Source organism: Emydura macquarii, unplaced genomic scaffold, assembly GCF_026122565.2.
Source record: "Emydura macquarii macquarii isolate MOO-44397 ecotype Brisbane River unplaced genomic scaffold, CSIRO-AGI_Emac_v2 contig_312, whole genome shotgun sequence".
Lineage (NCBI taxonomy): Eukaryota > Metazoa > Chordata > Testudines > Chelidae > Emydura > Emydura macquarii.
Window position 1 is genome coordinate 10,707,425 of NW_027130449.1, and position 12,455 is coordinate 10,719,879.

A 12,455-nucleotide genomic window follows, 5' to 3' on the forward strand; every position below is an offset into this window, starting at 1 on the left:
GGAGGCAGTGGCAGGACTGGCAGCAATGTCTGTGTTTCAGAATCAGTAATATGCATTGACAAAGAAAAAGTTAATGAGTTCATACAAACTTGAATGTGAAATGCTGATTGGCGTGGTGTGTATCTGTATGCAACTGTCAGCTCCAGCTTAATGGTGAAAGAGAGTTAGGAATGACATTGGGTACTGCAGTGGCATTTCACCTCTGGAAACATACTCTGTTTGCACATCCCTGTACATGGGGAGCATTTTTAATACTTCTTTAGTCTCAGTCGGTGATCTAAAGGGCCCCATTTTAGCCTCTAACTCCTTGGATTGGCCAGAGGGGATAACTAGAGATACAGCCCCAAAAGCTGGGGGCACTGCCTCCACAGTGCTTCCAGTCCATGGCAGTTCAGGAACCAAAGACGTTTGCTTAGGACCTGAACTCAGCCATATACATGGCAGCTCAGTGCCGCAGGGCTAGCTCAGAGAAGGTTTGTTTTTATCAACAGGCTCTTTAAAATCACAGTCACTTCCTTTTATGTTTTAATAAATGTCAATCACTGAACTAGATGCACAAAAACTAAATGGCTCACTATCCTCATCCTTTTGAATTCTAAAAAAAAAAATATTTATTTATTTTGTTTATCTGCAGGTCTTGTCCCTATCACAGTTGGTGCCAGAACCATAGATCCTGTCACAGGTGAGACTGGCCCAGTTATAGGTGCTCAAACCGATCCTTGGACAAACATTGTAATTCCTATTGTTCAGTCCCTAGGAGCTTTACCAAGAGGAGCAGCAGACCCAGATCTGGTAATTAGAGCCCCAACAAATCAGAATTATTTTCACATTTGACAATTTTAAAAATTCCCCGCTTATGCTTTCTGATTATGGGGAGACAATTTTACTTGCTTCAGCGTCCTAACTAAACAGACCACAATTTTTTTTCTGTTAGTGGATGTGTGTTTGTCACTACCAGAGTATATACACATTTATTTATTGTACTGTACTGTATGTACAAGAGTGAGCTCCCAGAACAGGCTGTTGTTCAAATTGGAATTAATATAGCAGAAAATCCAGACATTACTGAAATTTAGGGTTTTTTTTTTTTAACAAGTTGGTTGCCTGCTTATAAGGAATTTGGTTACCAACCGTTTCTGAGAGTGGTTTGGGATGGTTTTATGTGATTTGGGGGCATTGAGTGACATTGGGCGGTGGGATGGATAGTTCTCTAAAGAGAGCATTAGAGGTCTCCTAGTTTTAATATTTTCATTTTTGAATAGGTGTTATCAGGATAGACAGACTTCTGTGGCATCTTAAGGATCAATTCTGTGGCAGGCAGTATTGAGTTCTGGAGCAGGAAACTATAAAGTCTGTTTCCCAGTTTATATTTTCCCATAGTTCAGTAAAAGTTAATTTAAATATTTTATAACACTTGATACTTAAAAATGGTCAGATGCCTATACTGTCAGGCTGGAAAATTTGTAGAAATCATGGAACAAGGATTTCCTCGCTGGCACAGAGAATCACACAAGATGCACAGGTTTCTGATCTTCCTTCAGAACCCTGAAAACCTGAGCTTCTACTTTTGGTGTTGTTTTTCAGCTGAGAATTCTGGAAAATGAGATAAATTCAAGACAAATGTACTGGTGCCGCCAAAGAGAAAGTGAAGAAGAGCTTCTTAAAGAGTTCAACTTCGTATTTCTGGATGTCCTTGATGCTGTAAAGGAAGGAAAGACACAGAAGGTGCAATGGGTCCTCTTTGTAACTGGCTTCAACTAATTCTTCAGTGGATATTTTTTCTCAAGTACTTACGGGAATCCAATATGTGCCAAATTTTCAAGCTGATGCCTCGAAATATAGTTGCTTCTCTTTTTCACTCAACACGTGTTTTTTGTGTGGGCTCATCAACATTTGAATTTTTCCAACAATGTGCCTACCCTGATGCTGCGCTAGTGCAAATTGCCAATCCAAGTCACTTTTTTACACCAACACACTATCTACACTTGGTATTTGCACTGGTGCAGCTACATTAGTGTTTTATGGCTGTGCAAAAATCCCCAATGTAGACAAGCCCGCTCCTGGAGTCGCTATTGTTTTAGTAGCTGTTGCCTCACAGTAGCAAAGTAATCTCCAGTAAAAACTCAGAATGGACCTGTTTTAAGGCTCACTGAAATCAATGGAAAGATTCCCAGTAATTTCAGTGAGCTTTGGCTCAATCAACCTATATGCAATCGAAGAAAGAAAAAAGGAATGGGGAAAGGAAGAACAGACAGGAAGAATGACAGATGTTAGGACACAGTGTGTATCCTCTGTTAGCTAAAGGAGTTTAGGAGGAAAAGAAAGCATAGATTAAAGCCTTATTCTTTCTAATTATGTATTTATGGCCATCACAGTTGTACCTATTATCTGTTGATCTATAAGAACTTTTTAGGATATGTGTGTTTTTTAGGTTTCCCTATCACAGGAGATATCAGTGATAATGGGAACAATTGGTGAGGCTGTAATGTTGTTTCATATTTTCTGTCCTGCTTCTTATAGATAAAGTACAAGGATAAATTAAAAGACATTGAGGAAATCTGTCACATCCTTGAGGAATCCTCCCTTCAGGAAGCTCAGAGAAGAACTGCTAGGGATCTGAGCAGCCTGTTGGGCTCTGAACTACCTTTGTTGTCTAGAGGTAGGAAGCAGACTTTAAAAGGAAGAAAGCGAGGCCCTTTTGTACGTATTGTGTGAAAATCACCCCTGTGCCGAGAGCCAGAGCCAGAGCAAGGCCTGTGCAATACTTAAGTCCCACATACCCACTCAAAATAGGGCTGAAATGGGTCTGAAATGATGCATGTGTCAGGGGACTCTTGACCCCTTACTGTGAACTTTAGTGGGGTTTCTTGGTTGGCCCCCTCCCAACACACACAGAAAGGGGGAGGGCCAATGGGAAGTCAAGATCCTCAGAGTGACAGTCCCCAGGGCCAATGGGGAGAGGCCAGAGCTCCAGGTCAGCCCGATTGACAGGGCAGGAAGGCCAATGAGGGAGTCAGGAGCCTGAGGGCCCGTCCTCCGTGTGAGCTGGAGCTACCTGAGGCAGAGCTAAGGGGAGAGGCTGAGGGCTGAGGAGAGCTGTAGGAGCTCAGAGGGAGCTGGGGAACCAGGGCTGTGCCAGAGCGGGGAGCTGCAGGGCCAGAGCTGGGCCGCGGGCGTCGGCCGTGACCCCAGCTGCGGCAGGGGAGGGCGAGGGGGGCTCTGGGCGGCGAAGGCCCAGCACTGGGAGAGGTCAGGCAGGCATCTGGGTACAGGGAGTTGGCGCAGGGACTCGGATCCTTCCGCCATCTGATCCCACCGGGGTAGTGCAGAATCCAGGAGAGTTCCCCCCAGTAGCGGGACCGCTCCCCCACGTTACGCCTCGACCTTGTGCGGACTGTCCGCACGGGGGTGGTTTTCACTCCTCTCCGAAATCTCACTCACAGCGTCTCTTCAGTCCTGCTGGCATCTCAGAGTCCTGCCAGTTGCCCCAGGAAATCCCACACACGTTCTGCAATGGTTCCGTATGTCAGACTTGTCATGCAACGTGCTCGCTGAGATTGGTTTTCTGTATACTGCACTGTGACTGGTAGAACTCACTCTGAATAAATCTATAGCAAGTTCTCGTGGGCTGTCCTAAAAGATTAAAGCAGGTGAACAGACTTGACAGACAAATAATTATTGTGCAGCATTTCACAGAATCATCCGAATTAGAACTGGAAAATTCCTGTTAGGGCATTTAATCCACGCCCTTCATCTAGCTCAGAAATTCTGTAGCTTCCCCCATATAACCACTCATTCAGACTCCGTTTCCAAGCTGAGAGTAATTGCTTACATTCTGTACCTACAGTTGAGAGAAATGAAAAAGAGCAAGAAGCACGAGTTATACTGGTGAGCAGGAAGGCACTGGAAAAACTGATGCAGTTTATTAAAAGGATGCAGCTGGAGGAATGCCAATTACAAAGGCAGATGAAAGAGAGAGAATGGCAAAGGAGCAAGAACTTTAACACAGAGACAGCAACCAGATTTAAGCCGAGAAAGGTGAGGTCATTGTTAGGTTGAGTTAAATATCACTAACCTAATTCTGCAGAAAATTATAGTCTCCCTTTGAAGTACATTTTAAAATGAAACTATTATTAAGTCAGTTTTAACTCCCCAAACACCATCCATTTTATACAGGGCCTTTTCCTCCCTTATCCACGGACTAGGCTGAGAAAGAAAGTGAGGAGAATGATACTCAACAAAAGTCAGTCACCCTAAATAGTTGCCACTCAGATAATCAATTCTAGACTTGTACAGAAAAATATAGCATGATGCTGCTATCTTTGAGACAGAAAATCCAGTTTGATTGTGAAACAGTACTGGATAGGATTAAGAGTCAAACTGGCCAGACTGAAATTAGGAGTTAGAAAGAGGAATTGTCAAATATGATGTTTTCTCCTGTGTTTCTGACTGGTACAGAACCCCTTCATGTTAGTGATTCAAAAAACCATGAAATCTACTACATGGCATCATAGACATTAGAGCTGGAAAAGACCAGTCAGATCATGAAGGGCCATCCACTGGGGAATGATTTTCAAAGGCTTTCCTAATCAAATGTTACACATTTCTAGAGATGAAGCTCCAACCGATATCCATAGCCCAGTCCAGTGACTACTCTTCGTATTGACTTGTATGGGTGTGTTCATCAGGCCTTAATCCAGCACCTATCAGATTTCATTGTCTGGAAGCTTTTCCTTTTAATTTTATCCTGTTATCCCTTCTTACTCTGTCCAAAGCAAACCTCCTTGATGTTTACACCTTTCAGATTCTTGCAGGCTTTTATCATGTTCCCCTGTCACTGCTTGGCCAAGGTGCCATATTTATTTATTTAAGCCCCTTAACCATTTTATCCCTGAACTCTTTGTAGTTGTTTGTTGATTGCTTTGGTGATGAGATGACCAGAATTGAATGCACTATTCTCAATTCAGTCCCACAAGCTTTATATGCTCTATTAATGTTCTATTTTTATCATAAGAAAAATGGAATCCTGGGTTTAGGCAGCTTGCTTGCTCATTTGCTAATATTTCATACCATTTTTTCTAGGTCATACTACATCTTGTTGCTGAATTTCAGGAACAGATAATGAAAGAACAGGCCGATGTGGAGTCTGCATACAGCAGACTGGAATATCTCAGGGACTTGTTGGACATCCAGGCTCTGCAGGCAAAGGTACGGACTTTTTTAAAAGGTGAACATCCTCCTTCTAACAGTACTTCATAAAGCATGACAGTACCTGCTAGAAACCCACAAGTTGGAAGAGTCCATACAGAGCCCAGATGTTTACATTGCAATTTTATAGCCCAGCAGCCTAAGCCCGGCAAGACTGAGTCAGCTGACATGGGCCAGCTGCAGGTGTTTTGTTGCGGTCTAGACATACCCTGTATGACTTAGGAACACAAATCCCATTGACTTTTAATGAAACTTGTGATCCTAAATCACAAAGGTGCTTTTGAAAATCCCACCCACCGTGTCTATATCTCAAGAGCTGCCTCAAGAGAAATTTAGAACCTGATTCAAACCCTATTTGGGAAATGCAAAGTAGGAATCTTTGCATTGATTTCAAGGGGTTTTGGATCAGGCTTTCTGTCCTTTTGAGTGGCCAGTTTTCATAGTCCATCTATTTTAGGCTACTTCGGTAAAACGTGTGATCACTGGAGTTATCAGGGAGGTAGTTATGCCTGGACACCTCCCTTCTTCTCTTTCCCTTTCTTCAAAATTCCTTATGCTCTCTGGTCCTGAAGTTCCCCTTCCCCTTAGACTCATGGGGAGTGAAAAGAAGCTGAGACATGTCATCTGTATCTATGGCTCACCTTCAGCATATTACTCTAAATGAAATAAGGTTATTATACCGCAGTGTTGGAGTGGGAGAGTGTATGTGCAAATGCATCCCACATAAACTGGGGACATTAAATACATGAAATAAAATTTATTTTTTTTGTCTTAAAACACTTTACCCCAGCTTCGATGTGGATAGTTCAAATAGATGGGAGCTGTGAACCCATTATCACCCCACCACACACTCATTAGGAACCCCAAAAGCTTTTAAAGTATTTGTGATTAGGCAAACTTGTTGCACAGTGCGCAACTCACAGCCCAGTTATAAACTGATTTGCAAGCACAAGATTTTCATGGAAATATTAATAGGGACAGGCTGCATTTCCAGTGATATTAATGATTCACATATGAAAAACAAGTATTTGTCTGTGTCTGATCTGTGCTATTTCAGGCTCTTTTCTCTGGGACATCACAATGCTTTGAAAACTACCAAGGGACCAGATTTTATGGTATTGCTGATGTCCACCACGACACGTGGGGAATCGTCCATCGAAAACTGATTCCACTGCTGAAGTCTCTGGTTCATCTACTGGAGGAAAACAAAAGGAGTGGTATGTCTCCTGAGACACTGATTCTGCAATCAGATAAAGGTATGGTCAATTATTTCATTTTATTCCAACTCAAAAACTGTTGCCAGAGTGAATAAATTCTGACGTGCTACAAACTGAAGCTCCATTCCTGCAGCAGGAAGTTAAGCATCTGCTTACTTCACACATGACGAGTCCCATGAGTCAAGGGTACTACTCACATGTGTAAAATTAAGCATATGTGTAAACTGTTTCCAGGATCAGAGCCTGACTTTGCAACCATAAAAATCATTTGTAAAAGTTTAATAAAAGATTATCTGAATTTTACAGACTATTCAGAAATTGACATGCATTGTGTGTACACTCTTTTTTCCCACCTCTCTGGAAATTGCCAGAAGCAAAATGTCAGTTTTCATTAGAACAATTTTCTTGTTATAGGCCAGGTAGTCAGAATCAAAACTCTGTCAGTTAAAATGCAAAGGAAAAATAAGCTCTACATCTTATCTTAGATTTGTCAGTCTCTACTGATAAAGGAAGGTGAAACTGCAGATTTCTGAGAATAATAATTTATATTCATCATATCATATCCTATGAATTAATCTGAGACTTCATCATAATGGTCAGCAGATTGTGTTAACTTCCAGGGGGATGGTAGTTTCCTCTTCCATGTTTTTTGCAAGAGAACAAGATTAGGAGGATAGTGACAGAAAACTTGATTTCTTGCATCTTTACTCAGGCCTGAAAGTGGGTTTGGTTACTTGGACTATACAAGATTTTTGAAATCAATGGGAGTTATGAGCCTAAATACCTTTGAGGTTCAGGCCTATTCTCCCTAATTAGGATGTTTTAATCCTGGGAAATCTTGAAATATGTAATCTTTGTACATCTCTATCTGGCATTCCTGGAAATTAAAAACTAAACAAGAGTTTGGATTGAAAGATACGTATGGGGTTTTCTGCTCAAGGGGTGATCAATTTTCTGCTCAGGGGGTGATCAATTTTCTGCCCTTTGAGATACCGACAGAATCTGTATTACTGAGATTTAGGTGTGGGAATGGACAGTTGGTTGGATGCCAGCAGTAGCCAGTATACGAATAAATTAAATATTTAACCAGGATGAGTTTCACTCACCTCCACAGAGTTGAAGTAAATCATCAGATTTATGGTTAGAAAGGTTTCCTTCTCACCTGCCACAGGAGATGTCAGTAGGGACTTGAGGGGTATAAGGTTTACCTTCCTTGGAGCAATGAGCAGTGTTCATTCACTAGGATCAGGGCAATGAATCACACAAGATCAATTGAATATGGTTCCAGGGGCCAGTAGGCAATGCTTTAGGTCTTTCCTGTCTTCTCTTTTTTCCTTCTTTAAAAAAGAATCCAATCGTGTTTATTCATTCATCAATTCCATGGGGCAGGAGTTACCATAAACCCGTAAGTATAAAGAAATGTTCCAGAAGATATAAACTCTTTTTCTGTATGTCACTTACTGTCTGGGCTATAAGTAAATAGGAAACAATTGCAGGGCACAAAGGTCCCTGAGTGCAGCAGCATATGCAGATTCAGCTAACAAATCAGAATTTGGAGTGCACCGTTCTGTCAAACTGGCCTCAGTGCACTCGTGTCAGCTCTGTCAGGAACCTCATGCACTTTCCAGGCATGGACCAGGATCTACCAACCATCAAAGCTTCACAAAAGGATATTGCCACCCAGGTCTCCTGATAGACCCTGACCCACTCCTGTATTTTCAGTCTTCCCAAGTGAGAGAACCCAGTCTACAAATCAAACTTTGGTTATCTTAAAACTAGTTACTAATAAAGTGACCCTAGATTATAAATACTGTAGAAAAATAATAGTTATATTATGGAATAAGAGAAGAAAGAATTATGTGAAGCAAGTATGAGCAGCATCTCAACAATTCTTTGCTGAGAATTTCACTAACTCATGTATGTTGGCCTAATAGATGTCAAGATACTGAAGCAAACTGAACAGTTGTTGACATCAAGAATTATTCTCCTGAATCCCCAGTTCAGATCACCTCTTCTGTGTGGTAAGCCCTTTATACAGTAGATTACAATGAAGTCAGTGGCTCTGAATAATATGACCCCCTGAGAGACTCACTTCCTTCAATATGATTTCATCCATGCTGCATTGTTTTCTATCAAACTAGCATTATATGACCTTTGCATGATGCTTCCCTACCTGCACACAGTAGCAATGGTGTAGACAACATGCCATGTTAGATGTTCTGTTTTGAACAACTGAAGCTAAATTTTGCATTCCTTAATCCATCAAAACTCCCAATAACTATGATACGAAACAGAATTTGGTTCTCCTTAGAAAATCACTTTTAATATATTTTTAAAAATTTAAATAAAATGTATTGTATTTTATTTTTTCATCAGCCAAAATGTATTATTGACAAACAGAATGCCTTTAATAAAAAGCTGCTTAGAATTGCCAGGATTTTCAAAGCAGTCCAAGCAAGAGTTGTGGAAATAAGAAGTGTTTATTTTACCCATTTTATTCATAACAAACACTGCAGAGAAGAGAACTCTTCTCAAGTGTTGTTAAAATCTCTAGTAATCAGCATTTAGATTTGGGCAAACCATTTAAAGGGTTGCTCAAAATATCACCTTCATTGCACCAGTAAATTGTTTTATTCCAAGCTATGAGTTTCCTATTTGCCTCATGCACACACTGTAAGAGACAGTTGTTTCTGACATTTTTATATTCTTTTGTGTAGATGATGATAAAGCCAAATGTATCAAATCTTCTCCACTTTTCACTCTTCTGAAAGATGTGAATGACCAGCTCCAAGCTCACGCAATGGCAGCTGGGCTTCTGGAAAGCCATCCGCAGGAAAAAGGTAAGCTTCCCTTCCCTTCTGTTTTTAATGTATATTTTTTGCACTCTTAGACCCTGTCTACACTTACCTCCGAGATTTGGCAGCAGTCGACGGGAGTTACGCAAGCTACACAAAAAACTTACGTAACTCCCGTTGACTCCTCTGCTCCTCTTCTGTGCACCGTCTTCACTGCACTGCGCCGACAGGAACCGCGTTCCCGTCGACGCAGCGCTACGTCACTTGTGAAGGTGGTCTTAGTACATCGATTTCTGGATCAACTGAGCGGGTCTTCACTGACCGCTCAGTTGATCCAGAGAAATCAATCTGACGGCAGTGACTTTGCAGCCGTCAGTGTAGCCGTAGCCTTAGTAAACATTGGGAGATCTCGTTCTGTCTAGGCTTAGAGTTGGCCACTACTCATATGTACTGGGATTAATTCATCTTCCGCAGCGCAGATGTCCTTATGATCTTTCTGTGGTAGAAGTATGGATTAATGGTAAATATAGGGGGGTTCAATTCCTGCCTCTGCCAATTACTTACCTGCCAATAACTGACCTGGGGCAAGTAATTTACCCTCTCTATGCCTTGGTTGTATAATAACACCAGTTTTACTGAATGGGATGAAATTTAGTTAGTTGTAAAGTTGTTTTGCACTTTGAGATCCTTGCATGAAAAGGCATGATACATCAGAGTGGCTTTATTTCCTTTTAAATAGTGATGTTATAAACATTCAGAGGAGTTTAGTAGATTATTCACCGACCAATTATGTACTTAACAAGACTCGGGTTTTATTTTAATACAGGGGTAAAGTCTATTCATGTTTTAACTAAAGCTGAGGGCTTTGCTGCAGATCTAGCCATCTTCTCTTTGTGACACAGGTTACATGCATAAAGTGCTCTTATTATATACCTTTTAACAATGACTCTCATTTTTTCAATTCAATTTACTTCATTTCTCTCTAACAGGTACAGAAGGATTCCACTGATTAGGTTTAAACAATCACAATGTATAATGCAGAGTCTGAGTGTGCAAATATAACAGCCCCAGAATTAAAGAAGATGACAATAATAAATAGATAATAGACAAATGTGTATTCCAATCTATTCTGTACAAGTTCTTATGCCATGCCCACCACCATAGTATCTGAGTGCCTTCCAGTAATGCATTGAAGGACATGACTAACATCGGTCACATACTATTTTCTTTCATCCTCTCCCTGGGAGAGAAGAGTATGCGGTGGAGTTGTCTTGTTTGAGAGGGTGTTTTGTTGTTGTCTTTGTCATATTTATTACTAAATGTATAAGTAGTCATAAAATCTGTCACTTAAAAGTGTTTGCAATGAAATCAGTCTTGCCCAGTAAACTCCACCTATCCATTCTTCTTGTCCTTTAATATTTCATGATAAAAAAATGTACATTGGTGCAAAATACAAAAGTAAAATGAAAACAAATGAATCTGTTGAAATACTGTTGTTCTCTGCAGACACAGGAAGTTCTTTTCAGGATATATTGGATGCTCTGATGACTCATAAAGGGGAACTAATACCAGTTCATCCCCCAACACTTTCTGCGAGAGAGTTTGTAATATATCAATATGGCATCTCCATTCTCCAGTTTCTCAGACCTCATATCAATGTAAGTTTCACATACTGATATTACAAGAAAGTATTTCCACTCTCAGAAGGAAGCATGCATTTGTAGAAAAGCACCAATAAAACCTAGCAACTGAACAACAGTCTGCAGGAAATCCATCTATTATAGGTGAAGGGTGGATAGAGAATGCTCTGTGAGTAAGAGATTCAAAGGGGTCAAAGCCATACTTCAGCTACAATATCATGGAAGGATGGTCTTATAGCTATGGTACTGGACTGGGTCTCAGGAGATCTATGTTCAATTCCTGGATTTGACACAGACTCTTTGTGGGAGCTTGGTCAAGTCATTTGACCTCTTTGCGCCTCCGTTCCACTGTAAAATGGTCATAATACTTCCTTTGTCTATTTGGTATTTAAACTTTTTGGTACAGGGAATCTCTTAGGCCTGGTCTACACCTAAAACTTAGGTTGAATTAGCTCAGGACTGTGAAAAATTTCACTGTGCAGCAAAGTTAGATCAACCCTACTGTATGTACAGCTACTGTCTCTTGAGGGAGTGGATTTACTATACTGACAGAAAAATCCCTTCCATCACTATACTAAGTGTCTACATGACAGCACAACAGAAGTATAGCTGCAGCTGTGCCGCTGTAGTATTTGTAGTGTAGACATACCTTAAAATCTGTGTTTGTACAACACTAGCACTAGCACAGTGGGGCCCTGATCTTGGTTGATGCTTCTAGAAGCTACTGTAATACAGTAAATAAATAATAATAATGGAGTACTAACCACCGGAGCCACTAGGCTTGAATACACTTTGATTTATTTAATTAGAAAATTGGCAAGATAAACTCCAGTGATATGCTGAGAACTTTATACACTCCATTTTCATGTGGTATTTGTTGGCTCTGTTTCCACTGAAAATCAAAGTTGACATTTAAATTAATTTATATCCCACTAATCCCATCTGACTTTGCAGAGATGAAGTACATACAAATTTTTACAGAAACAATTATTTTTCCCTTTAGGCTCCAGAAATTAACCTGTGTGTTGCCTCCAGCATACCTCTCAGTAACACTACAGGCAATGCCTTCCAAAACTCTTTCTTTTATCAGGTATGTCATCTTAGAACCTTGCCAGCATCCTCAATATTTTCAGATCTATTAAGTTCTTGGCTTAAGGAGTGAAATGCAAATACATTTCATATTTATCAAATCACAGCACACTTGATTCCTTCTAGGAAAAGATTGCTTAACAAAGAAACAAAAAACATCACTGTGAAAGAACCACCTCTCATCTGCCAGTGATATTAATATGTCACAGTTAGTGTTGGATGTAAATCTAATTGAGCTCTCTAAAATAGCGGTCATAGGGCCGTGTGCCATAGATGGGTCATACTCATAGCTTGAGATGGCTGGTAAAATTTCTGTATATCTAGCAACAATCAGCTTCAGTTTACCAGAGAAATCTTTTCAATCCAAATTCTGCCACCCTTACTCACACACTGAGTAGCACCTTACTCTGTGAATATCCCTAATTGAACTCAGTAGAGTAAGAGTGCTATGAGTAAGGGTGGCAGAATCTGACCTGTAACTATTACTTATTTCGACATAAGGATTC

At 40.5% G+C, this 12,455-nt stretch overlaps 1 protein-coding gene across 1 annotated transcript; it reads left to right on the forward strand.

Moving 5' to 3' along the window:
- The first annotated feature begins 2,260 nt into the window (after window positions 1-2,260).
- LOC137165596 (uncharacterized) lies at window positions 2,261-10,299 on the forward strand. The gene is made up of 8 exons (XM_067566907.1): window positions 2,261-2,269; window positions 2,521-2,659; window positions 3,848-4,038; window positions 5,083-5,208; window positions 6,266-6,464; window positions 8,360-8,446; window positions 9,143-9,265; window positions 10,210-10,299. Exons 1-8 carry the CDS (start codon window positions 2,261-2,263, stop codon window positions 10,227-10,229), a joined length of 894 nt encoding a protein of 297 aa, XP_067423008.1. The 3' UTR covers window positions 10,230-10,299.
- The last annotated feature ends 2,156 nt before the right edge of the window (window positions 10,300-12,455 follow it).

Bases quoted from the DNA above. Each gene is read 5' to 3' on its own strand.
- LOC137165596 (XM_067566907.1), top strand. The intron at 4,039-5,082 runs GTGAGGTCATTG...CATTTTTTCTAG, and splicing joins CCAGATTTAAGCCGAGAAAG to GTCATACTACATCTTGTTGC. The intron at 6,465-8,359 runs GTATGGTCAATT...TTGGCCTAATAG, and splicing joins GATTCTGCAATCAGATAAAG to ATGTCAAGATACTGAAGCAA.